This window comes from Castor canadensis, chromosome 13 (assembly GCF_047511655.1).
Source record: "Castor canadensis chromosome 13, mCasCan1.hap1v2, whole genome shotgun sequence".
NCBI lineage: Eukaryota > Metazoa > Chordata > Mammalia > Rodentia > Castoridae > Castor > Castor canadensis.
The window spans coordinates 54,157,217-54,183,739 of NC_133398.1; the positions used below are offsets into that span (position 1 = coordinate 54,157,217).

At 38.3% G+C, this 26,523-nt stretch overlaps 1 protein-coding gene across 2 annotated transcripts in view; it reads right to left on the bottom strand.

Annotated features, from left to right (window-relative positions):
* Positions 1-26,523, bottom strand: part of Sh3gl2 (SH3 domain containing GRB2 like 2, endophilin A1) — a 202,562-nt gene that overhangs the window by 18,673 nt on the left and 157,366 nt on the right. For both annotated transcript variants that reach the window (XM_074051747.1, XM_074051746.1), the window contains exon 3: positions 21,996-22,068. In XM_074051747.1, coding sequence (XP_073907848.1) covers positions 21,996-22,068 — 73 coding nt within the window. The remainder of the gene's footprint in view (positions 1-21,995; positions 22,069-26,523) is intronic.

The following is a 26,523-nucleotide window of genomic DNA, read 5'->3' on the forward strand; positions in this document are numbered from 1 at the left end:
CTTGAGCTGGGCTTTCTGGAATAGTAAACTGAAAAGGCAGAACTGGAAAATCCACACAGATCATCTATGGAAAATGAACAAAGCACATGACGGGCACATCAAGTGTTCTGCGGTGGAGAACAACCAGAGCTCTCCAATACTGCTGGTGCCAAGACAAGCTGGGAGAAAGTTTGGGACAACAGTTCGGCAGTATTGACTAAATCTGAATAGACATATACAATGTGACCCTGTAATGCTACCTCTACATATATATCTAGGAGAAAGATGTACACGTATGACACATTTGACAAATTTATACAAAAATATGCTATTCAAAATAGCTGGAGAAGTAAAATCTTAAATGTTTATTTGTGACAAAATAGAGAAATAAATTGTGCTATGTTCTCACAAAGGAATGCTACGTAACAGTGAGGAGAAAAGAAGTACAACTATTCACAATAACAGACAGTTGTAAAGAGAAAAGGCCAGATTCCAAGAGTGCATGGCCTGTGATTCTATTTAAGTAAACTTCAGAAACAGACAAAAGCTTACGGTGTTACGAGTCTGGGTCACTTGTATCCTGAAGGGGTTTCTGAGGTCCTGATAGTGTTTAGGTTCTTAAACTAGATACCTAGTTACATGGGAATATCAGTGCATAGTAAACGTATAATCCACTCCTGGTTTCTGCACTGTACTTCTCACTCTGGTCTAAGCTACCATCAATTTACCCTGGATAACTAAAATGCTCCAACTGGCTTTCCTGGTTCTATTCTTGCCCCTAGAATCAATTCTCCACATAAAGGTCAGAGTGGTCCCATTCAGTGTAGTCAGATCATGCCACCCTCTCCTCAGAAACCTTCAATGTGTTTCCATGTCATTCACAGTAGGAGCCCAAGTGCTACCAATAATGACATGGTCCTATATGCTCTAGCCCTTTGGACATGCCCTTCCTGCTACAGCTCTTTACTATTCCCTGAACACACCAAGAACACCACCTTCCTGGACCTGGTCACTTTCCATCTCCCTTATTCTTCTTTTCTCTTTATCACACTAACCACCACTTGACTTTACATATTTATTGGCCATCAGTTTCACTTCATGAGAGCAGGGCCTTTGCCTGCCTCATTAACCAATGCACACCCATGGTTTAGAATAATGCCTTAGAATGACTGCAATAGATAATTGAAGAAAAAAACAAAAGAGTTAAGTGGGTTTTCTCATCCCAGAATAAAGTAAGTAAAATCTACTTTGCTGGGTTATTGTGAGAATTATGAATGATACTTGTACAGTGGCACTGCGCTTGGCACTTATTTGGGAATACTCAATAAAATGGAAGCTACAGTCAACAAGATAACTTCTTTGTGATACAGGAGCAGATTACCAAAGAGGTACATTGAAATTAATAAGTATGGCACCCCCAGATTCTCGTGAACAAGAGGAAGTTCATACAGTAGGTGGGTTTAGATATAAAAATCTAAAGTTGCCTCTCTGAGGACAAGAGAGCCCAATCCAGGATAAAGGAACAGAGTTGGTAAGTAACAAATATAAAAAAGGTTAGAAGGCTGCTATGAACTGAATCATGTTCCCTCAAAATTCGTACATTGAAACTCTAACCTTCAATGTGACTGTATTGGCAAATAAGGCTTTTACGATGTAATTAAGGTTAGATGACATCATAAGGTTTGTGTCCTAATACAATGGCACTGACAGCCTTACAAGAAGAGGAAGAGAGACAACAATCCCTCTCCACACACATGCACCAAGGAAAGGCTGTTTGAGGACATGCAAGCCAGGAAGACAGCCCTCATCAGAAATCAAACTGTCCAGCACCTTCACCCTGGACTGCCCCATCTCAAGGACAGTGGGAAATATATTTCTATTGCTTAAGCCACCTGTCTATGGCATCGTGAGTTGACTAAGGTCACGCTTTAAGGTTCTGGAAAGGGACATGAATTTGGGGGAGCACTATTCAACCCACTATATTATCTTTTTTGGATCTAGTTATTTTTTAAAATTCTGGACCAAAGTAATTTTTGTGAATTAGCTGGATTCCTGCATCTATGAGAAAATGATGCATTAAGTAGTTTTCATTTCACACAGATTTCTGAGGCTTCTATTTTTAAAGTTCCATCTGGGGTTATACTAATTCACCTAAAAATTAACTTTGAAAGAAGTATCATAGTAATATAAAATTTTTTGACTTCATGCTTTCCTGAGTCCTCAATAATGACTTTTTTTCTTGGTTTTCTTTTTTTACTGTCATATTATTTTTGTACTGAGGGTACACTGTGACATTTATAAAGGTTCTTACAATACATCACAGTTGAATTCAATTCATGCCCTCCATCATTCTCCTTTATCCTCCATCCCCCCCTTCCTGGAATAGTTTCAACAGGTCTCATTTTTCCATTTTCATACATGAGTACATAATATTTCCACTACATTCACCTCCTATGCCCTTTCCTTATATCCTCCCCCTCCCACTGAAACCAACTCCCAGATGGCCTGCTTTACCTTCCTGTTCTCCATTTTTGAAAAATGAATTTCTATTTGTTTAAGATAGCTATACAGGGAGTTTCATGGTAACATTTCCATGTACATATGTTTTATAACCTAAACTGGTTCATCCCCTCTATTTTTCTTCTTTCCACCTTAGACCCCTTCTTTCAGTGACTTCAGGTTTAAAAAAGTCTATATTATTCTTTTTTTTTTTTGGTCCTGGTAACTAATTGTAAGCAATTTATCTAGTCTAATCCTCCATGATTTACTCTTCCTTATTTTTTTTATTATTATTCATTGTTATTCACATGTGCATACATTGTTTGGGTCATTTCTTCCCCCTGCCCCTCTCCTCTACCCTCTCCCACTTCTAAATATATTATTCTTTTATAGAGAGTACATCAACCATATTCACCTTCTTCACTTCCTTCTTTTATCTTCCCTCTCCCTTTAGTGAACTCCCCTTAGTGTGACCTGCTTTTCACAAAGTAATGACATTTTATTAATGGAGAGGTTTATTTCCATAAGCAAATAAACATAAGATCAATGGCTAGGGGCATGGCTCAAGTAGTAGAGTGCTTGCCTAGCGAGCAAGGAGGAAATTTTGAGTTCAAACCCCAGTAACACACACACACACACACACACACACCACGCGCGCGCGCACACACACACACACACACACACACACACACACACGAGATCAATGAATAATATACAATCCAAGATTTTCATAAATAAAGAAGAAACAGGTCCCTCACATCCTCTGTTCTTTGAAGGTCTCTGTCATGGTTTGTATATGAAGGTCTCTTCAAAAAGTTTGTGTACTGAATATGTGGTCCCCATCTGGTAGAGCTATTTTGGCGACATTCTGGAAACATTAGGAGGCAAGGCATGTCTGGAAGAAGTAGGTGAGTGTTCTTGGAGGCTATATCTTGTCCTGGGCTCCTCTTGTTCTCCTTCCCTCCCTCCTCTGTTTCTTGGCCACTAGGAGGTGAGCAACTCTGCTCTGTAGCTCATTCCCCACCATGCTGTTCTACCTTACCAGGGACCCAAAAACAATGGAAGCAAGAGGCCATGAATCTCTGAACCTGTGAGCCAAAATAAATCTTTCCTTCTTTAAGTTGTTTTCTCTCAAGTATTTGAGTATTTGTCACAGCAAACAATGGTCTGACTAACACAGTCTCCTTGCCTTCATCTACAGGTATTTACTGGGCATTCACAACCTACCTACTTACAGCCTACCTCCCTACCTGTGAGAACAATTCCATGTCAGTTTCACACAGGGGAGTTCTGAACTCAGCCAGCACTCCTTCTGGGAGCAAACTGTGAGCATCTTTTTCCAACTCTACCTTTAGTAATATCACCTTGGTAGCTTAAAAATGGACATAGGAGACCTTGCAACACAGAAACTAAAGAACACTACAAACCAAGGTTTTTCTTCCAAAGATGTGCCTATTAAACCTTTACCAGCAGACGACTTGTGGGAAATTATATTGTATCCCAGATTTCACCTGTGGCGGCTAAGTATTATTATACTACTTTGCTTAAAAAGTGAAATAGGTCAAACACATAAAAATTATAGAAAATAACATAACATACTCCTATATATACCATTTACACTTTTCATTGTTACATACAATGTATGTAACAATGAAATGTGCTAGCATTTCTGTCCATTGTGTCTCTAAAACAGGGATACAGCACACTCATAAAAGTAGATGCCAAAGTTTCACAGACATTCACCAAAAAACTCATTGAGATTTCTTTTCTAGAAAGAATCTGAGAAATGTCAGGACCTGTGGCTCACATGCCTTGAGAACCAGGCAAAAATGGTATGCTCCTTTTCCTAAGGAAAAAAAAATAGAGAATTCTAGCATCACCTGATTTTTTTCTTTGTAGTTCCATGTAATATATAGCAACGTTTATAGCAACTGGAATTTCTGTAGTTCTGAAAATCAGCAGCCTTCATGGAAGAGGAAGCTGGAATGAAGGAGCCCAGCACAAATCCAAGCAGAGGGTGGAAGGAGCCATGGTGGGGCTGGGAGGAAAATGAGTGCTCATTACTGGCAGGAGCAGGCATGAGGGGTGAGTCTTCCTTTCTGCACCCCAGATTCCTCTCCACCATAAATTACTATGACAGAAGTGTTTGGGGAGAGGTCATTCATAGATTTTTAACCTACTTTATACTATTATATTATACTCTCAAGAATGGCTTCCTTCCCTCTCCAATGTGAAATTTCAAATAAGAAAATATTGACAGGGCATCCATCTGTTTCTCACAATAGGGAGGAAGAAAAACAAATGCAGTAATATTATTGGACATGGGTCACATACAAAGGGGAGAACATGCATGGGAGAAATAGGGAAAGGAAAGGAAACCTAAAACTTGAATGTGGTTGATGTGTTCCCTGTTGAGGAGTGAATGAAGTAATCTTAAATTGGCAGAGGCCACTATGGGAAGGGGACCAGGAAGTAGTGAAGAGGTCTGGTACAGACAAACCAATGTGGGTTGTAATACACAAGTGCATAGAAGCAATGCTAGGAATCTGTCTGTATAGCTGTCTTTATCTCAAACTAGCAAAAACAAAATGTCTTTCTTATTATCTCCCATGGTTTCTCTTCAACAAAATTGGAGAACAAGAGGGTGGAACAGGTTCTGCTCCTAAGCTGGGGAGAGAAGAGGGGAGATGGCAAAAACAATGTATAATATACATGTAAGTAAATATAAAAACAATAAAATATAAGGAGAAAAAAAAAACAATAGGGAGGAAGAAAATTCAACCCTTGCCCTTGGCTTGTGTGGATGATCGCATTTGACACTTTCAGGCAGAGTAGGTGGCCATAGTACCCAGAATCACATCTTTCAGGTTCTGATTGTTACAGGAAACCTATCAGGGAAGACCAAAGACATGGAACAAGTATTCTGAAAGTTCTTAGGGACTTAATTCTCCTGTCATCTCTATATACCTTATAGAAGCCAACCTTTGCTCAAAATGGCAGAATTCTTTAGAAGGACAGTGAATGATTTTTACTAAAATTCATCTCATACTAATTCATATTAATATGCTATCTCATTAAAAAATTTAGAAAAATCCCTGAAATATCTTTGAAAAACTGACCATCAGGAACACATTCGATCTATAGCTATCATTTCTGCAGTATCTACTATATGTACTTCATCTCTTCAATCCTTGCAGTAACATACATTTAAGACAGGTTTTATTTCTCCATCTTACAGATAAAGAAAACAAAGAACAGAAAAATAATGTCATTTGTCCAAGGAAATGTAGCAAGAAGAAGCTGAGCCAGAATCATAGCTCTATCTCTTCCCAGAATGCTATACTGGTTTTCTCTTCTTTATTCTATCTTCACTAAACTAGGTCAAATTAGAATTTTTCAGCATCAAAGTGAAAAGCTTTAGCTATATTTATGTGTGTTAGGTGTTTTACACGCACAGATGAGGAAGCGTGATCATTCAGGAATCAAAGTAACTGCCTTAGGAGGATGGAAGTCTTTCTACCTGCATGACCTTGGGGAAACTGCTTCACCTCTTTGATCTCCGCTTCTTATTCAACATAAGATTGGCTTACTTAACCAGGACTGGTGGCTCATACCTGCAATCCCAGCTACCTGGGGAGGCTGAGATTGGAAGGATTATGGTTTGAGGTCAGCCCAGATTGGGATGGGGGTATGTCATGAGACCTCATCTTCATGGAAAAAAGTTAATGGTCTTAGTGAGTCCATGCTGTCCCAGTGATGGTGGGAAGCCTGGGTAAAAAGTGAGACCAAATGTCCAAAATAACCAGAGCAAAAAGGGCTGAGGCATAGTTCAAGGGATAAAGTGCCTTCCTAACAAGGGTGTAGCCCTGAATTCAAACTCCAGCACTGCCAGGTATCTCTAATGTCTTTGAAATCTAACACTCCCTGAACCTGTTAGAACCCTCTAGGACAAATGCACTAGAACATTTACAAATAAGTAGATGAATTTTTTTAAAAGATAAGATGGATATTTCAAGGAAAACAAAGAAGCAACTTATCATCTGTCATTCTCCTTTCTTATGTAAAAAACAAATACAGTAACACTGTGCAAAAGGCATTTGTAAAATTTAGAAAACCAAAGTGATATTTTAAACTATAAAATAAACCCTCTTTTTGAAGAAAAAAAATTATAGCACCATTTGCCAGTGATAGACTCTATAGTCATTTCCTACTATTAAATGGCCAGGTAATCATACCAAAGAAATAACATAGGGTTCAAAACACAATGGTAAAATAAAATGATATGTGGAATCAAAATAGGCACTAAAACAGTGTTATCTTTTTTTTTCTCTTCTTTTCCACTTTTGGCTGGAGAAAATTATAGTTGATAGACATTTCATTGAAATTGCCACCAATAGCTTAAAAAAAAAATCTCACCTCCTTATTACTTCTCAAAAGATAAAACCTAGTTCTTGGAAAGGTAAAAAAAACCTGACACATATTTAACTAAGTGAACTAAGGAAAAAAAAGATTCAAATTACTAAATCAGAAATTATAAGTGAATCTACCAAAATAAAAAGATTACTAGAAAAGCACAATAAATAATAGTACATCCACAAATTGGATAACTTAGATAATATGAGCAAATTTTTAAAAACACAGAGTCTACAATGACTAACTCATGAAGAAATAGCAAACCTGAACAGGTGTATGACTTGTAAGAAGACAGAATCAGTAATCAAAAATCTCCTGACAAAGAAAAGTCCCAGCTTCACTGATGAATTGTTCCAAATGTTTAAGGACTACTAATCATTCTCGAACTTTTCCCAAAAAAATGAAGGATCACTTCCTAACTCATGCTATGAGGACAGCAGTATCCTGATATTAAAGCCAGACAAATATAGATCATTATTCTTTATAAAAATTGATGCAAAAAAATCAGAAAACTCTACCAAACTGAATCCAGCAGCACAATGAAAGTATTATACACCATGACCAAGGAGACTTTATACCTGGAATGCAAATATGGTACAACATGTGGAACCTGGTCAACATGTTACACCATATTAACTAAACAAAACGAAAAACCTATGATCATCTCAACTGATGCAGAGAACACATTTGACAAAATTCAGCACCTTTTCATCAAAAAAAAAAACACTCAACAAACTAAGTATAGTTAAAAAAACTATCTCAATATCATAAAAGTCATATATGAAAACTTTGTAGCAAACATTATATTCAATGAGAGCTTTTCCATTCATAATGGCATCAAAAAGAGTAAGATACTTAAGGAATTAGCCAAAGAGGCAAAAGGTAAAACTACAGAACATTGCTGAAGAAATTAAAGAAGATGTAAATAAATGGAAATATGTTCCCATGTTCACAGACTGGAAGACTTAATATTATTCAAATGTCAATATAACCCAAAGCAATTTACAGATTCAATGCAATCTGTATCCAAATTTCAGTGGTGCTTTTCATAGAAATAGAAAAACTCATCTTAGAATTCAGATGGAATCTCAAGGGACCCCCAAATAGCAAAAACAAATCTTGAAAAAGAATAAATCTAGCAGGCTCATACTTTCTGATTTCAAAATTTCCTACAAAGCTGCAGTAAAAATGGGGCAAGTCTTAGTACATTTTGTATTGCTGTAACAGAATATTTGATGCTGGGTAATATAGGAGTAAGTGGGGTTTATTTAGATAATGATTCTGGTGGTTGGAATGTCCAAACAACATAGCACTGGAATTGTGGCAACGGTTCCCTATATCACAACATGACAGAGAAGTGGAAAGAACAACAACCATGAACAGACAGGGCAAATATACAAGATAAGAAGCAAATGAGCACAGAGGGGACTGGCTCCTCTTTTATAAAAATCTGATCTCACAGGAACTAATTTTGTCCTGTAAGAACTATATTAATCGCCTTTGAGGGTGCTAACCCATGGCCTAATTATTTCTTAAAGGTGCCACCACCTCAATACAATTACACTTGTAACCAAGCTTTCAACACATGAATCTGTGAAACACATACTAAAACCATATTCATACAATAGTAGGCTGGTACAGGCATTCAGACAGTCATGTAGATAAACTGAATATAACAGAGTCCAGGAATCAACCCCTCTATACATTTTGGACAAAAGTACCAATCCATTCAAGGAAAACGACAGCCTTTTCAACAAATGTTACACACAGCATAAAAGGAAGGATTTGGACCTTTTGCTAATACCGCATACAAAAATTACCTCCAAGTTACTAAACACGATACCTAAAACTATAAAATCTTTAGAAGAAAAGACAGTAAAACTTCATGATCTTGGATTTGGCAGTCATTTATTTTACTTTATTTTTTTTAATTTTATTATTCATATGTGCATACAAGGCTTGGGTCATTTCTCCCCCCCTGCCCCCGCCCCCTCCCTCTCCCCCCAACCCCCTCAATACCCAGCAGAAACTATTTTGCCCTTATTTCTAATTTTGTTGTAGAGAGAGTATAAGCCATAATAGGAAGGAACAAGGGTTTTTGCTGGTTGAGACAAGGATAGCTGTACAGGGCACTGACGCACATTAATTTCCTGTGCGTGGGTGTTACCTTCTAGGTTAATTCTTTTTTTTTCTTTTATTATTCATATGTGCATACAAGGCTTGGGTCATTTCTCCCCCCTGTCCCCACCCCCTCCCTTACCACCCACTCCACCCCCTCCCTCTCCCCCCCACCCCCTCAATACCCAGCAGAAACTATTTTGCCCTTATTTCTAATTTTGTTGTAGAGAGAGTATAAGCAATAACAGGAAGGAACAAGGGTTTTTGCTGGTTGAGATAAGGATAGCTATACAGGGCATTGACTCACATTGATTTCCTGTGCGTGGGTGTTACCTTCTAGGTTAATTCTTTTTGATCTAACCTTTTCTCTAGTACCTGTTCCCCTTTTCCTATTGGCCTCAGTTGCTTTTAAGGTATCTGCTTTAGTTTCTCTGCGTTAAGGGCAACAAATGCTAGCTAGTTTTTTAGGTGTCTTACCTATCCTCACCCCTCCCTTGTGTGCTCTCGTTTTTATCATGTGCTCAAAGTCCAATCCCATTGTTGTGTTTGCCCTTGATCTAATGTCCACATATGAGGGAGAACATACGATTTTTGGTCTTTTGGGCCAGGCTAACCTCACTCAGAATGATGTTCTCCAATTCCATCCATTTACCAGCGAATAACATTTCGTTCTTCTTCATGGCTTTGGCAGTCATTTCTTAGACATGACACCAAAAGCACAGGCAAAATTAAGACAAAGTAGACATACTGGATTTCATGAAAACTTTTAAGTTTTGTACATCAAAACACTACAAATACTGAAACAGTAACTCATGGACCTGGTGATAATATGTATAAATGATATTGGATAAGGGATTAATATGTAAAAAACAAAGAATTTCTAAACCTCAACAAAAACAAAACCCAATTTGAAAATGGGCAAGGGTCTTGAACAGGTATTACTCCAAATAAGATTTTTAAAATGGCCAGCAAGAATATGAAAAGATGATCAATACCACCAATCATTAGAGAAGTGAAAGGGTGAAAGTCAAAACTCTAATGACATACCACATCACACCCTATTTAGATGGCTAACACAAAAAAAAAAGATAAAAAGGCAAAGCAAGTAACAAGTGTTGGTAAGCACATAGAGTAACTGGAACCCTTAGATCCTGTTAGTGAGGATGTGAAAATGGTATGGTTATCATGGGAGACAGCATGGTGATTCTTAAAAAAACCACCGTTATGATTTAGCAATTCTACTTCTGGGCATATAATCATCAAAAGACCTAAAAGCAGGGACTCAAAAAGGGTGTTTGTGCATTCATGTTCATAGTGACACTGCTCACAACAGCTAAAAGAATATGGGAGAAAGCCAACTGTCCATCCACAGAAAAGAGCCTCAAAACAGGAAGCAAATTCTGACATATTCTGTAACATGAATACCATGTTATGTGTAATGAGGTGATCACCAAAAGGCACAAACTATTTGATTTCAAGTAGATGAGATATTTAGAGTAGACAAAAGTCACAGAGATGAAAAGTAGAATGGTGGTTTCCGGGGTTGGAGAAAGGAGAGAATAAGGAATTATTATTTAATGGGAATGGAGTTTCACTTTTACAGATGAAAGGAATCGTAGAGATGGTTGTTGGTAAAGACTGTACGTCCTTACGAATGCATTTCTTATCACTGAAATGTCTACTTAAAATGGTTAAGATCATACATTTTATTATGTGTATTTTACCATAATAAAAAATTTAAAAAATTTTTAATCCTGAATTATTTTAACTGGACTTGTAAAGTCTTACTAGAGATTACAACTGAAATATGAGTATAAATCCTCAAAACAACCTAAATTACATTTAGGCCTTAATGTATGCAACAAAAATCTGTATAATAAATAGTATTTTAGCATATGTTTAATGTTGATAATATGTGATGACTGTGCATAACGGCCCAATTTTTCTAGGTGAAACCTAGACCATCTCTAATTCTAAAACAGACTCTGATGCTCCTGACACTCTGCACAAGGTATTCCTTGCACAGTAAGGTTATTTATTTATTACTAAATATCCCAAAAGGTTCATATGTATTAAAGACTTAAGTAAACCTCCTCAAATTTATGAAGTTTTTTTTGAAGTTAAATATGACAAGGAACTAAAGAAAGAGCAGTGGAAGAGTAGCCAGCTACCTGTACAAATAGATAACACTAGCACAGGTCATGCATCTCTCAACCCTAATAATGGTATTTATGTAACACCTCTCTCCGAGGTAACAGGGCTCTTTCATGCCCTTGAGTAGGAAGCAGCAGGGAGGTATTTTAAGACACTGTGCTGTGGTACAGTCAGCAGCTCTAAGATCTCGTGACACAGGGCAGCAAACATCTCCCATCTCAGGAAGAGGTGTAGCAAGGTGCCAACACAGCTCTCATAGCATGCCCTAGGAAAGCAGGCAACTGTATCCCAGGGGCATGAAACAGTTTGTGCAAACTGAAAAATACACAAGTCCCAGTGTGCTGATTTGATTTCAGTACAGGGTGGCACCTGACACCATGACATTGGGAGGAGGGTACCACAGTGGAATTCTTCCATAGGGATCCTGCCTGGGGAGGAATTGCTGGGTATAAATCTGAGATGCTCTCAGGCAGAACTGCAGGAAACTGGGAAGGGGAGCCCATCAACTGTTCTCTAGCCCTACAAGGTGACAGGCACTGTGCCAAGTGCTTTTCACTATCATGTTTCAAAACACAAAAAATCTTCAGTCTTAGCATGGAATAAACTATTCTACCACCTCCTAAATGTTCAGGACACTATGTGAAGCTGAAAAGATAGTGAGTGACCAGTATTCCCAATCCATCCCCTACATTTAGTATCTAGTGAGCCTAAGTCAACAATGCAAATGGTCCGATGGCTCCAGTAAACTCTGGTATGCTTGGCATAGGTGCTCTGGCAGGGAAACAAACAGCCATACTACCTTACATCAGCTTCACACAGTGTACATGCACTACCTCACAGTTTCTCTAGGTTACAAATTCTCTGCTCTGCTCAGGGCCTCACATGGCTGCAAATAAGGAATGCTACAATGTCGTCTAGAAGCTTGAGTGGTGAAGAAGCTGCTTCCAGACTCACTCAGATTGGTGACAACACAATCCTTGTGACAGTAGGACAGAGGGTCCTGGTGTCTTGCTGGCTGTTGGCTAGTGGCCACCCTTGGGTTTAGAGCCCACCTCCAATTCCCAGATGCCTCTCTGTAGGAAGTCAGAACATGGTGGTTGCACCTTGTAGGCCAGCAGGAAAATCCCTCTCACACAATTCAGCTAAGACAGTCTCACATAGTGCAATGTGATCATAGAAGCTACATCCCGTCTTAAGGAAGTGGTGAGTGGTTGATCTCATGATCTTTGCCATATTTAATGGTTAGAAGCAACTGACAGGCTCTACACACATACAAGAGGGATCATACAAGGGGTGAATCATTAGGAGTCACCTTAGAGTATATTTGCTACAGAGTCCAAGACTGAAGGTATCTTCATGATAACACAGAGCAAACCACGTGAACGATGGAGATAGTCATATCTCAATACAGACTGGTTCCTCTGTTGAATGACTTTGGACAAGTTACTTAATCTATCTCACAGCTTTAGTTTTCTCATCTGAAAACAGTAATAGCTATTATCTACTTCTGTAAATACAAATGTTTGTCATAGCTTCAGCCCAGTGATCATATATATATATATGTATATATATATATATATATATATACACACACACACATAGGAATATACACATCCATACTTTCTCCAAAACAATTAATTATAAAGTGTATCAACTGCACATGACATCAAGTAGCTACCATAAAGACAGAGTAACAGCTCTGATTCTGGCCTGTTCATGCCTATAAACAGGCTAGCTTCTCCTGTAGGATGGAGCTTCAATATGCTTGACATGACTTGATACATTCACTCAGAAAATTAAGTACCTGCTAAGCACCAAACGCTGTGGGAGGCACGGGGTGTACATAAGTAAGTCACACAAACATAACCCTTATTGGTAAGTTAATGACACAGTGGGAGGGATAAGCAGCATTTATTCAGTAAGTATCTATGGAGGGCATTGCTTTTACATTAGGAATATAGCCTGTTTGGCAATAAGAGAGACAAGTCTCTACCATTGTGGAAATTACATTCTAGACAGGAAATAGAGGTGCTTAGGCAGACAATAAACAAAAAGACAAAATAGTGGATATATTCAAATGGTGACAAAAAAACAACAGAAGGGAATTAGGAGAGTCAAGGACAGACCATTCTGAGTAGGGTGGCCAAGAAACGACCACGTAGGGAGAAGGCATCTGATTGGAAGTAGTGTGACAAGAAGCAGGAGCCATCTTGAGAGCTGGGGAAAAGCTTCCCTGTATAAGTGAGATGGGAACAAGACTGGGTGGGTATCTATTTTTCAATATACTCTCAGTTTATAGGAACCACTAGAGAGTTATAGCAGAGAAATAATATGATTTATAACTTTAATGGATAAAAATGGCTGCAATATGGAGAATGCAAAACAGGAGAGGGAGAAGGGAGGAAGGTTGGATACTGAGGAAATAAAATGACATACAAGCAAATGTTTTTAGTACAATAAAAGAGAGAACTAGGCTCTTTGTAGTATGCAAACAACAACCCTACACTCAGGCCACTTGTATTATGGAGGCAGAGACAATCAATTCTTTAAAAAGTAAGCACATAGTAAATGTAGTGGTAAGTGCTATGAAGAAAAATAAAATCAGAACAGGACTTGGTGAGTGTTAATGGTTGATGTTTTAACCAAGATGGCCAAGAAAGCCACATAAAGTGACATTTGAGCAGAGACCTGAGCACAGACTTTGACATGACTTGGAGAGGAAGTAATTCAGGCCAAAGGATGGGTGAGGCCCATGTGAATGAGAGAACAGTGTGTCTGAGGCAGGTGGCAGGCTTGTTAGAGGGAGAGAAAGATGAAGATGGCTGGAATGCAGGAAATGAAGTCAGGTTATCCAAGCTTTATAACCCACAATAAGTTCTTTCAATTTTATTAGAATTGGGAAACCATTTGAGAGACCTGTGGAAGGACTGGTGTGATGTGAAGGTGTTATGAAAAGGCAAAGCTAAAGTGGACCTGATTTAGAATGGGCTTGGAAGAGGCCTCTCAGAGAAGATGATACTTAAGCTAAGACAGGAAGGGTAAATAAGTCAGATGACAGGTATCCAATAAGGGACAGGTGGGGCATTCCAGGAAGAGGGGACATCTACTAAAAAGTCCTGCTATAAGAAAGTGCTTAAAGGACTGAAGAAGCTGAAAAACCAGTGAGGCTGCAGTATGATGAACAAGGAGGAGAATGAGCTGGGAGAGACACAGCGAGAGTGCAGGGCTTACACTCAACCACTCAATGTCCTACAGGTCATAGCGACCTTTATACTCTGTACCATAATAGTACTACAGGACTGGTAAAGTGAGAGTCCACAGTTTAATCATACACACACACACACACTTTAGTCTAGATAGCAGAGTACATGCTTAGCATGTGTAAGCCCCTAGCCTCAATCTCCAGCATGAAAATGATAATACTAAGGGATATTTTTAATGCCTAATTTTAGAATTCCTCAGCAGTCTTTAGAGACACAGGGAAGGATTAGCCAGTTCTAACTGACTTAAAACTGGATTACTTAAGATGTCTTAATGGTCCCCAAAAGTTTGTGTGCTGAAGGCTTGGTCTCCAATGCAGCAGTGGTTGGAGGAAGGCAAGGGCTCTGACCCCATAAATGGATTGAGCCATTTATGGATTTATGGATTCATAGCTTAATGGGCTACTGAGAGATGGTGAAAACTTTACTTGAGGGGTGTGTTTTGTCTCTGATCTCTTCCTCTGTACCCTCTTCTCCTGCCTGGCCACCATGAGCTCACCAGCTTTGTTCCAGTAAGTGCTCCCTACCATGTAATTCTCCCTTGCTACAGGCATAAATGCAATAGAGTCAGCATGGACTGAAACTTCCAAAATCATGAGCCCAAATAAACCTTTCTTATTTCGTTTTTCTCAGGTATTTGTTGCAGCAATGGAAATGTGATGAGCACAATTAGGGATCTATTGATTTTCAATATTGTTCCCAAACAGGTAGTAAAAATATAAAAACCCTCTAGTCTTTTAAATAAATACATATCTGAATTATATTGCCTACTGTCTGGCTTACACTTTCCTCTTTAATCTATTTATTCTTAAGTGACTCTATTTTTTTGAAGTTTAACATTTTCTTCACAATGGCTTTTGGAATCTGTCCTTTATGCATCTTGATTATTTTTCAATATCAGAATTTGGAAAAGGAAAGCTCTGGTGACTAGACTCAGTACACATCCTTTATTCTTTAAGTGAAGGACAGTGGTGCAGATTTATCCTCAGGCCTACAGACCAGACATTGAAGGAAAACAATGTGCCAAGCCCAACTCTAGCCTTGAAAGATACAACAAATACAACTCAGCTTCTGCCCTCCAGGAAATACAGCAAGTACATTGTACTGTGGAACCAATGACTTGGGCAAACAAATGCCAAGTAATACATATATTAACTGTCAGTACTACTATCACCTATGTTATAAGTACTGTATTCATCTTTGGAAAGAAATGATTAAAAGGGAACCCTATGGGAAAGAAATATAATGTTAATGTAAAATTGTCCCAGAGTCTAAGACATTTTTAAACTAATGCAGCTAACTTTTATTTCCATAGGCAATATTCCACAAATAAGATTTTAAATTATTACTTAAAAATTCTGAATAGAAATCTAATATCCCCAATTTAACACCTCATATGTCAGACAAGCTGGGAAAAGACCATATAAGTGTTCAAGAGAAAAGACTTTTTGTAAAGAACCAAACCCGAATATGCACAATCTTTTTCACATAAAAACTACTTTTTGTCTCAGCATCTTGAACATTTGTATTGATTATGATATTAGGGCCAGAGTAATTTCTCAGTGCACACTGAAAAAGTCGCTGTCATAACAACTATGCTAAGGCTGGAAAGGACACACAGTCCAGTCAGGCCATGTTTGTTTTTCTACTGGAGGGGAAATCTTCACTGTATTGTCATGAAATGAATTTTCATAAGATTAAAATAATAAAGCTACCTTGATCATAAACCAACTGTTCATTTCTCTGTTGAAAATAAAAACTCACTAATATAAACCAAGGAGCTAAACATCAAACATTTATAAAATTATAATAAATAGGTTAACAGAAGATAATCTACTGCTGTCCTGTCCACTATGGAATCCACCTGCCCTATGGGTTACTGAGCACTTGAAAGGTAGCCAGTCCAAATTGAGATGTGCTGTAAATATAAAATACATGCTGAATTTCAAAGACTTAGTATAAGGGAAAAAGAATGCAAAATAGTACAATGATTGTTAATATTTTAGATATACTAAATTAAATAAAATGTCAATAATTTCACCTTTCCTTTATTAATGTAGCCCCTAGGAATTCAGTATTACAAGTATGTGGGTTGCAGTATATTTCTATTGGGTAATGCTAATCTAGAGTCTTTTTCTTCCCCACAAGCATCAGAACACGTAAATAAGAAAACTGATTTATATCTTCTGCAATGATGATTGCTCTTAAATATAATGCAGTTAAAACCAGTAGAATGGAATTCATGCACAGTACTTCTCATGCTCAGATTAGTTCTTATCTAAAAAGGGAATCCTTGCACACTGCTGGTAGAAACGTAAAATCAAAGAGCCATTAAAGAAAACAGTATGGAGGTTCTTCAAAAAGAAAAATAGAACTACCATATGATCCAGCAATCCCACTACTTGACATATATCCAAGGAAGATGAAGACAGTAATGAAGAGATCCTGCACCCCCATGTTCACTGTAGCTGCTCTACTCACAACAGCCAAGAAATGGAAACAATCATAAAGTGCCCACTGATAAAGAAAATCTGGTATATATACACAATGGAATGCTATTTAGCCAATAAAAAGAATGAAATCCTGTCATTTGTGGCAACATGGATGGAACTAGAAATCATTAGATTAGGTGAACAAAGTCAGACACAGAAAAACAAATACTGCATGATATCACTCATATGTGGAACCTAAAAATTGTGATCTCATCAAAGTTGGAGTAAAGTGGTGTTTACCAGAGGCTGGAGAAAGTAGGGTGGGAGGAGGGATGGGGAAAAGTTGATCAATGGAGACTAAGCTACAGCCAGAGAGAAGTAAGAGGTTTTATGTGCTATTCCACAGTAGGGTGACATAAACACCTATGTACTATATATTCTTAAAAATTAGAAGAAAGGATTTTAAATGCTTCTAATATAAAGAATAATAAGAGTTTGAGAAGATTAGCTATGTTTAACCTAACATACATTGTGTAATGTACATATGCATCAAAACATTACTCAGCACTCCATTAACACAGTTTTACATTTTTCAGTTTAAATAAATTTAAAATTTTCAAAAAATTATTTTTCACCTAAGAAGCTTGAAAATCTGTACTAGTTATGCTGCTCCTGTCAGAATAATTTCACAGTCCAAACTCAAAGTCTTCACAGCTCTGTTTTACGTTCTCAAAAATCAGAACTTCAGGTTCATGACCCCACTGGCCCTTCCCCGCCTCATCAGTTAGCTAGAATTTCCAGAATTAATTAGCTGTGAAGCCTCTGAGCCCCTCTCCTTAGAGTGTATGTGACTTATGCTAGTAGACAAGAATGGCTGACCTTGCTCTTGTTTTTTATCCCCTCAGCATCTAGAATTGGTCTTTGCATAAAAGATAATGCAGGTAATAAATGCTGATTACATGTGTGGATCTGATGGTTTGGAGACAAAAGGAAGACATTTCCTCCTGTCCTTTGTGTAAACAGTTCTATTACATTAGTCACTGTCTGTCAACTGTGCTTCATAATTCATTTATCCAACTACCCAAGAGTTTACTGGTTGCTTGGAACTGAGCTGGGGTCTGGGAAAACAGAAGTATAATAAGGCACGCTCAGTCTTTCCCTTACAGAGAAGGAGAAACCAAACCAAACACATTACATAATTTCAACAAGTGTGATATATGCCATCACTGGAAAGCAACTGGGATGATGAAAGAAGCCAAGGAAGGCGTCTACATCACCATTATACTAGACCTGAAAGAGCTGTCAGCCTATCTTGGTGGAGAGTAGGCAGGGTGACCAGGTAAGAAGGTTGTTTAAATCAGGTTGAAATTTTAAAATGTAATCCTTTAAGTATGAAAAGCCATTGAGCATTTATGCAAGACAACATTACCAGATTGCCTTTTAAAAATATTTGGAGGAGGGCAAGAACAAATGTAGGACCTTCACAAAGCATATCTATGAATTCCTGAAAATTAATCAAAACCTCTTTTGTTATCATTTCAGCAGGGAGTGAGTTTTAAGAATATAAAAGTTACATAAGTCCTACAACCACAGGATCTGAAACCCATCCAGTGCCCTAGAGTGTTAGTCTAATAAAGAGTACTCTTGAAGCACTCACGAAGCATTGATTTCTACTGATTCTACTGGCCTGTCCATGCAAATCTATTACTTGGTGTCAATCCCCGTCCTGCTGCAAGTCAGAGTGTGCTTATTCAGAATTAGCATCCTGCTATATTTTTATATTAAGAAAAGTGGTTATCATTACAAATGAGACAGCAGACATAACTAGCACTGGTCTGAAAACGCATCAGCGTATCACTGGTCCCTGTGAGGTAGGGTGGTTGAGGTATTTAGCAAATTGCATAAGTCTGGAAATATTTTTCTGCCCTACTATGTCTAAGGACTGAGTGTCTCTGGGTGTTGGTCAGATTCTTGGACCCCTTCACAAGGACACTTGGACTCTGAACAACCAGCATACTTGACCAGCTACCTTCTAGAACCTCCATGCTGTATCTTCTTCCAGCCAAGAAATTCATGGAGGAACTAACCCACATCTGTCATAAACCATTAAAAACAGATCGTTTACATTCTGTGGGACAATTATATGAAAGTTTTTGTTTCTAAACTCTTTGGATATGATACTTATTTGTATATGGATGTGACCTCCTCATAACTCATAACTGCTTTTCTGAAACAATCTGAAATTGCCTGGTGGTGGCCTTAATTGCTCTCCTGGGTGGCAAATATCCATTTAATTCTCAGAGTCATACAACTTTTATATTGACAAATAATCGGCACATTCAGTTTTCTATTAAAATGACATTTATAAAATTCATATTTCTCCCAATTATCTCCTCCTTGAATCATTTTTATCAAACTAAAAATAATCCTCAATACCACAATTGTTTCCTTTCTGAATTTCCATGATATGCACTATGAGAGTGAAGGACCTTTTATACCTAAATGACACTGAACCCATCCATCTCCTAGGCAGGTTCACGCAACAGAAAGTATGTGGTTTTAGGAGGCAGTCACACCTGGGTTCCAATACTGGCTTTATCCCTTTTTGTAGATGGTAACTGGGAAAATTTTTTAAATTCTCTGAGCCTTAGTTTTTCTTGAATAAAATGAAGCTATTCTATAGTATTCATTTTCTGGTGTTGCCATTTCAAATGACCACAAAGTGGGTGGTCTGAAATAACAGAATTTATTCTCTTATAGGTCAGGATGCCAGAGTCCGAAAGTAAGGTGTGGGTATGGTTGTTTCTTTGTGCAGGCACTATGGGAGAATCCTTGCTTGCCTTTTCTAGCCTGTAGTTGACTCCTAGCATTCCTTGTCTTCTGACAGCACAACTCCTCTCTTCTTTTCTCACCTGGTTGTGTACTTGTGTCTCTCTCTATTATCTTCTCTGCTTAGGACACCAGTTAGAAGATTTAGAGCCCACTTTTAAATCCAGAGTGAGTGCTTTTCAAGATTCTTAGTTATATTTCAAAGACCCTATTTCTAAAAGAGGTCACATTCTGAGGTCTGGGTAGACCTGAATTTGAGGGGATATACTGTTCAACTTATTACAATTACCTATGATGAAGAATAATTACATTACACTCAGGAAAAATGATGGGTCCACACTGAGGATTTCTGCTACAATAGATTTTTAATCTATTTTATACTATATTTGTCCAATTGTGTTCTACTTTTTGTTATTCATTTATTCATTTATTCACATGTGCATACATTGTTTGGGTCATTTCTCCTCCCTGCTCCCCCACCCAGCCTCTCCCCACTCCCTCCCTCACTTCCAGGCAGAACGTGTTCTGCCCTTATCTCTAATTTTGTTGAAGAGAAGACATAAGCATAATAAGGAAGACAAAGTGTTTTTGCTAGTTGAGTTAAGGATAGCTATACAGAAATATTCCTAGCACTGCTTTCATGTACAAATGTGTTACAATCCAAGTTGATTCATCTCTAACTGATCTTTACACTGGTTCCTGATCCCCTTCTCATGGTAACCTCTGTCGCTTTAAGGTTTCTGTATTAGTTCCTCTGGAGTGGGGACATCAAACACTTTCATGTTTTTGTGTTCTACTTTTATATTAAGAAAAACAGCCACCTTTAAAGATGAGACAGTGTACATAACCAGTACTGAGCTGAAAATGCATCAGTACCAAGTAAATAATATGTTTTCTCTATTCTCTATATTTGGCTCAACAACAGTGAGTTATTAGCATAATTTATTTGTGAATCTCCAAAAACCATAGGATATTCAAGAATGTATAAAAAGAAACATTTCTTTCCTCTACACAATGATTACTTATGGTAAAGCAGGGTGAACATTCTCTTTTCCAACCCTGACCTATCATGGTTGTTTAAATACTAAGTGTTAAATGTGCATCTCTGTGGAATATAAAAGTTATGAAGAAAACATGGGATAAAAATTAGAAAATTTGCTTTTTTCTATTCTTTATCTAATTTGTTAGTAAGTTTGAAAATTCATCTGGTCCAACATCAGTTAAATTGCTTACACCTATCTATACCTTACTGTATTTTTTTCTGTATTTTCCTCTCTTACATAATCTCAAATCTAATGTACTTTTTAAAAAGGAAAAAAAATACCATGGAATTTAATCCCTATATTTTGAAAATAGCAGCTGTGGCACTATAGGTAAATAAAGATGGGATGAAAGCTGCAGCCAGCAGCAGGAGGCAGGAGAGAGCCAAACAGCCTTACTCTTGCACTGTTCTGTTTCTTCTTTCATACCTCCTCTTCTCTTATCTCTGTCCACTTAGGCTCAGGATCCAAGCCCACTAGGGCTAAGCAGTTCCCTGTCATTCCAAGGACCACCAGAGATAGGGAACCACAATCTGAAATTCCCCCTGAAAACCTAGTCTCAAGGGTAAGTAATTTTTCAAATATTTGTACATCTCACCACATTCAGCCTTGTTTCAAATTTCTATACCCTGCAATCAGAAACTATAGGAAGTGTGATAAGAAGTCCTACCACAGAGGCTGCTTTGCCACACCTGGGTCCTGTAGAGATAACTCCAGTTCCAACTGGTTCTCTTTTCAAGGCACAGCTCCTTATCTCTGTTACAATTTCTTTCTCTTAGAGTATAACAGATTAGCAGGAACAAATGCTGATGTGATGTGGTAAGAGTCACAGACGACCCTCTATGCCATCTAAACAGAAACTCTCTATATTTCATAAAACTTTCCCCTTCCTACTTTTTCATACCTTCCGGAAATTACTGTACCTTATTTTAAAACTATTCCAATTTTCTTCCTTACCATCTCCTGAAAGTTCAAGGTTTGTTGACAAGAGTTTGTAGTTACTCTGACACTATGTGTCACTCAAGCTGTTCCCACTCACTATTAGCTAGAGATACCACAGTTGGATAAACTATCATAGATCCTCTGGTTACTTCATGTGAACTTTAAAAATCCCCCTCCCCCAAGCTGAAGTGCTATACATGATGTCACTGCATCACCAGAAGAGGGGACTGAGGAAGTAGAAGCATACCAAATCTCAATTTTCTATCAAAGACAAGCTAATAATTACCTGGAGCATATACTCCAAATCTATAAAACAAACAACCCCTTACCTGGATTGGGTTGAAGGTATTCAATTGTTTTAGTCATTATTTCCATCACAGCCCTGCTGGTAACATCCACTTTCTGAAATGAGAAAACAAATATTCTAAATGACAAAAATCATTAGCTTCAGAGTCTTAGTTTTTGCCTGAGTCTATACCTAGCCAACAGTGAGGCAACAAAGCAATAACAAGTCTGCAGCAGATAGTGAGGGACTGAACCTGCTACAGCTACCAAGACTGCATTCCACAGTGTCTATCAAGATTTGAAAAGGCTATTCATCCATGGAAGAAGCTGGTAATTTCCAAAAGTTTGTTTCAAAATATACTTCATTATCTCCTGGCAAAAAATAAGATAGAGAGAGTCAATCATATTTTGTCCCATAGGCTTTTACTGGATGCCACCAGGCATGGTGACAGAATCCACTGCCCTAAAGAATGACACAACTTCAACTGTGCTTACTCAAGTAAGAGAGGGAAAACTTTTAATTTCAGACAAGGATATAAAAATTTTCAGCAAACACTTCTAGTCAGTCTTGACAATTTGGTTAATTTTAAGCAAAAAGCTTGGTGGTAGAGTCTGTCTCAAAAAATTGTGAGTGGTCAGCACTGGCCTTCAGTCATTCACCATGACCACACTGCCAGGGTAACATGCAGAAACAGCAGAAGCTTGTCAGTGCAGTTAAGTCCTTTTACCTTCTCCTCATGAAATACTCCTGACGAAATCAACAACATGCAAGGTCTACTCATTAACACTACATAGGAATGACATAGGAATAAATGCACCTTCATGCATGTAATACATGATACAGATATGAAAGAAATTAATAGTGAAATTCAGGTGTCAATTAGGTACATGAAAATTCCTGCTTATTCATTCATCTTGTTGGCGTTCAAGGGCTCCTCCCATAAACCTAAGAAACTTCCATAACCTACTGTATCCACATATAAAATCAGTCTCACATGGAGTAAACCTTTTTCTCTTCCATAATCTAGCCATTAAAAGATTTTACCTTGAAGATATACCTTGAACTTCCCATTCCACAGCAGTCATATTTCTGTGTATATCTGCTCTTATGGGAATAAACAGAGGGAAGTACTATTTTCCTTGTGAGGTTATTATAATACAGAGTTACCTTTAAAAGCATCATATTTCAGATATGCCAACTTGGATATGAATCCTGAACCCTGTCCTTTTTTTTTTTCCATTTTTCTTTTATTATTCATATGTGCATACAAGGCTTGGCTGAACCCTGTCCTTTTGATTGACTCAAAATTTTAAGGCATTTTATATTTGAGTGTATGCTAGGCAGTGGTTAGTTCTGAAGTAAATGGTCAGCCTTTAGAGTTATGCATTCCACAACTTATACAGCCAGACATGGAGGTCCTGGCAGTATTAGCAAACTTCCAATCAACTTCTATGTCCTCAAGTCATGGAGTGTTTAATGCCAGGAGAATAAATTCAAAAGGTTATATACAGAACAAATATGCTGGACATGAATGACAAGAAGACAAAGGCAGATCTCCCGCTGGCCACATGACAGACTGGGACAAGTATATTCAGATGTCTTCTGTGGTCATGATGGGAAAAGAAACGATTAGAAAGGTCAAGATTCCTAAGAAACAGTGTTAGAAGACTTGAACTGTGATAACCATTTGAGATGGTGATATCACTTGCTGCTAAGAAACTGACCAGTTTCTAACTTCCCCCATCTCTGGCCTCAATAATAATTATAATCATAGCCACCATAAAATGTCAAAAACTTGTCTAAGGGATTTAAATATCTTTACATAGATGAGAAAATAGATACAAAGACATCAAGATATTTGCTCCAGAGACTGTACTCTTGAATACTACCCCTATATTTCTTGAAAGTAAAAGCTCCTTATAAGAAACCAGGTACCAGGACCATGTCTCAATTTAAGAGAGATGTCAAACCACAGCAAGAAGGTACTTTGTATCCTCCCACAGAGGAAGCTGGAGACCTGACCATAGCCAGTAAAACAGGGTCAGGAGGAAAGTACCTGCCATCCCATCTTCTGTTCTGTTTGGAAGTCCTCAACATGTATGGGAGCTTTGTCCACATAACTTCACTATGTAACTGTTTTATCTGAGCTCTACAGAGGGAAGCTCTCCCACTCCCACCTGTTGGACCACACAGCCTCAGTTCCATAAGCTTCCAACAGATGCTGTGCCAGCAGCACCTACCCAGCATGGTTCAGGGAAGTCAGCAAGGAAGACTGTGACAAACAGTTCTAAACTACATAGAACCCCCTTCCATAATGAGCACTGTAAACAGGCAGCCAACTACTTAGACTCTATAAATAGAGGCCATTCATTTGGTTAAAAGAGGTAACCCAAGATCTTAGAGACCTTGGAGATACCAATAGTAGAGTATCATGTTTGGTCCCCAGAGTGGGACTCAACCTTAAAGGGAATCGGGAATAAAAACTATCCCAGTCTCCCTTGTGGCCTGACCAAAATCTTCTAAGACATAATCAATATCACCCAGACCTTGTGTAGACTTTGTGCTCATTGAGGCATTTCCTTCACCACATCTTGTTACCTAATCCAGGCATCATTATAGAAGTTCTGTCTAAACCCTTTTGATCAGAGTAAAAACAACCTTTACTTAAAATCCACTTATTCAATATAGTTATTTGTATATTTTCTTTTCAGGACATCTACCCAGTAGGGAATAGCTTTTAGAAAATTTATTCATAGGCCCTTCTTTTGATTGTACTCCAACAGATAACCATTTGACAGAATTAATGAACACAAAAGAAGAGACCAGTATGAATCCAAAGCTTTATTTTCTTACATGTGCAAACTGAAGATCAAGGGAAGGAAAATGATCTTCTTGAGGTCACGCAGTTAGTGCTATTATGGGAAGAAAAATGTTTTTCCTAATCATATATCAGAAGTTTCTAAGAGAGAGTACCAGGACTGAATTGTCTAATGAACATTCACTATTCTAAAGTGATCTGCCAGTAGAAGGATGACTGCTTTCTAACTTTTCTCTCTATCTCCAATAATACTGTTCAAAACTCATTTGCTATACTATATTGTGTCAGCCATAGACAAACCAGGAAACTTAACTGGTGACAATCTAGAATGCACTTTGCTAGGTACTTGCTGGGAAAGCTATTTGTTTATATACCTAAATGAGAATATCTGAGTGCATATTCTATTATGATCAAGCCTGGTAAAACAGGCATGAAGGAGATTAAATAATTTATTATAACTAGCAAGAACTTATTCCCATTTAATAACAGCACAATTTAACTTTTAACTTGTGACATACAGATATTTACTTCAAAATTTTCCAATTACCTGGAAATGTTTTCATGCACTGTAAATTACAACAAATTACATTCTTAAGAGCTCTGAATCCTCCATCTTTAATCTTGCTTGGGGATGGGAGACGTTATGGTCTGGACATGAAGTGCTCTTCAAGAAGGTTCACGTAGTAAGGACTCGGATCCAGCTGATAGAGTAGGGTAACTGAGTCATGAGGGCTCAATCAAAAAATTAATCAATTTATTGGTAGATTGATAATTGAATGAACTGTTGGGAGGTGATAGAAACTGTGAAGGGTGGGACCTGATTGGGGGAAGTAGGTTTCTGAGGACCTTTGAAGTTACATCTTGTCCTTGGTGTGTGTGTGTGTGTGTGTGTGTGTGTGTGTGTGTGGTGTGTGTGTGTGTGTGTGGTGTGTGGTGTGATATGTGTGTGTGTGTGGTGAGTGGGGTGTGTGTGTGTGTGTGTGGTGTGTGTGTGGTGTGTGGTGTGATATGTGTGTGTGTGTGGTGAGTGGGGTGTGTGGGTGTGTGTGTGTGGTGTGTGTGTGTGTGTGGTGTGTGGTGTGATATGTGTGTGTGTGTGTGTGGTGTGTGTGTGTGTGTGGTGTGTGGTGTGATATGTGTGTGTGTGTGGTGAGTGGGGTGTGTGTGTGTGTGTGTGGTGTGTGTGTGTGTGGTGTGTGGTGTGATATGTGTGTGTGTATGGTGAGTGGGGTGTGTGGGGGTGTGTGTGTGGTGTGTGGGTGTGTGTGGGTGTGTGTGTGTGTGGTGTGTGTATGGGGGTGTAGTGTGGTGTGTGTGTGTGTGGTATGTGTGTGGTGTGTGTGGTGTGTGTGTGGTGTGTGTATGTGGTGTGTGTGTGCCTGCCTCCCCCTTCCCTCTCTTTCAGCAGCCTCCTCCACTGCATGCTTCTACCACCACCATAATCTTCTGCCTCACCTCAGGCCCAAAGCAATGGAGGCAGCAGACCATGGACTGAAATCATGAATAAAAATAAGCCTTTCCTCCTTTAAATTGTTCCTATTGGGTATTTGTCACAGCAAAGAAAAAACTGATTAACATGGGGGACTTTGGGGAAAGCTGTTTAAACAAGATGAAACTGAAATATATACAAATACAGGCATGTTTTTAGGAAATACAGCCTCTGTGTAAAATAAGGTTTTCTTCTGAAGGCAAAAATCTGTGGCAAAAAAACATGTAAACAACATGGCATTCCTAATAGAGCAAAAAAAGTACT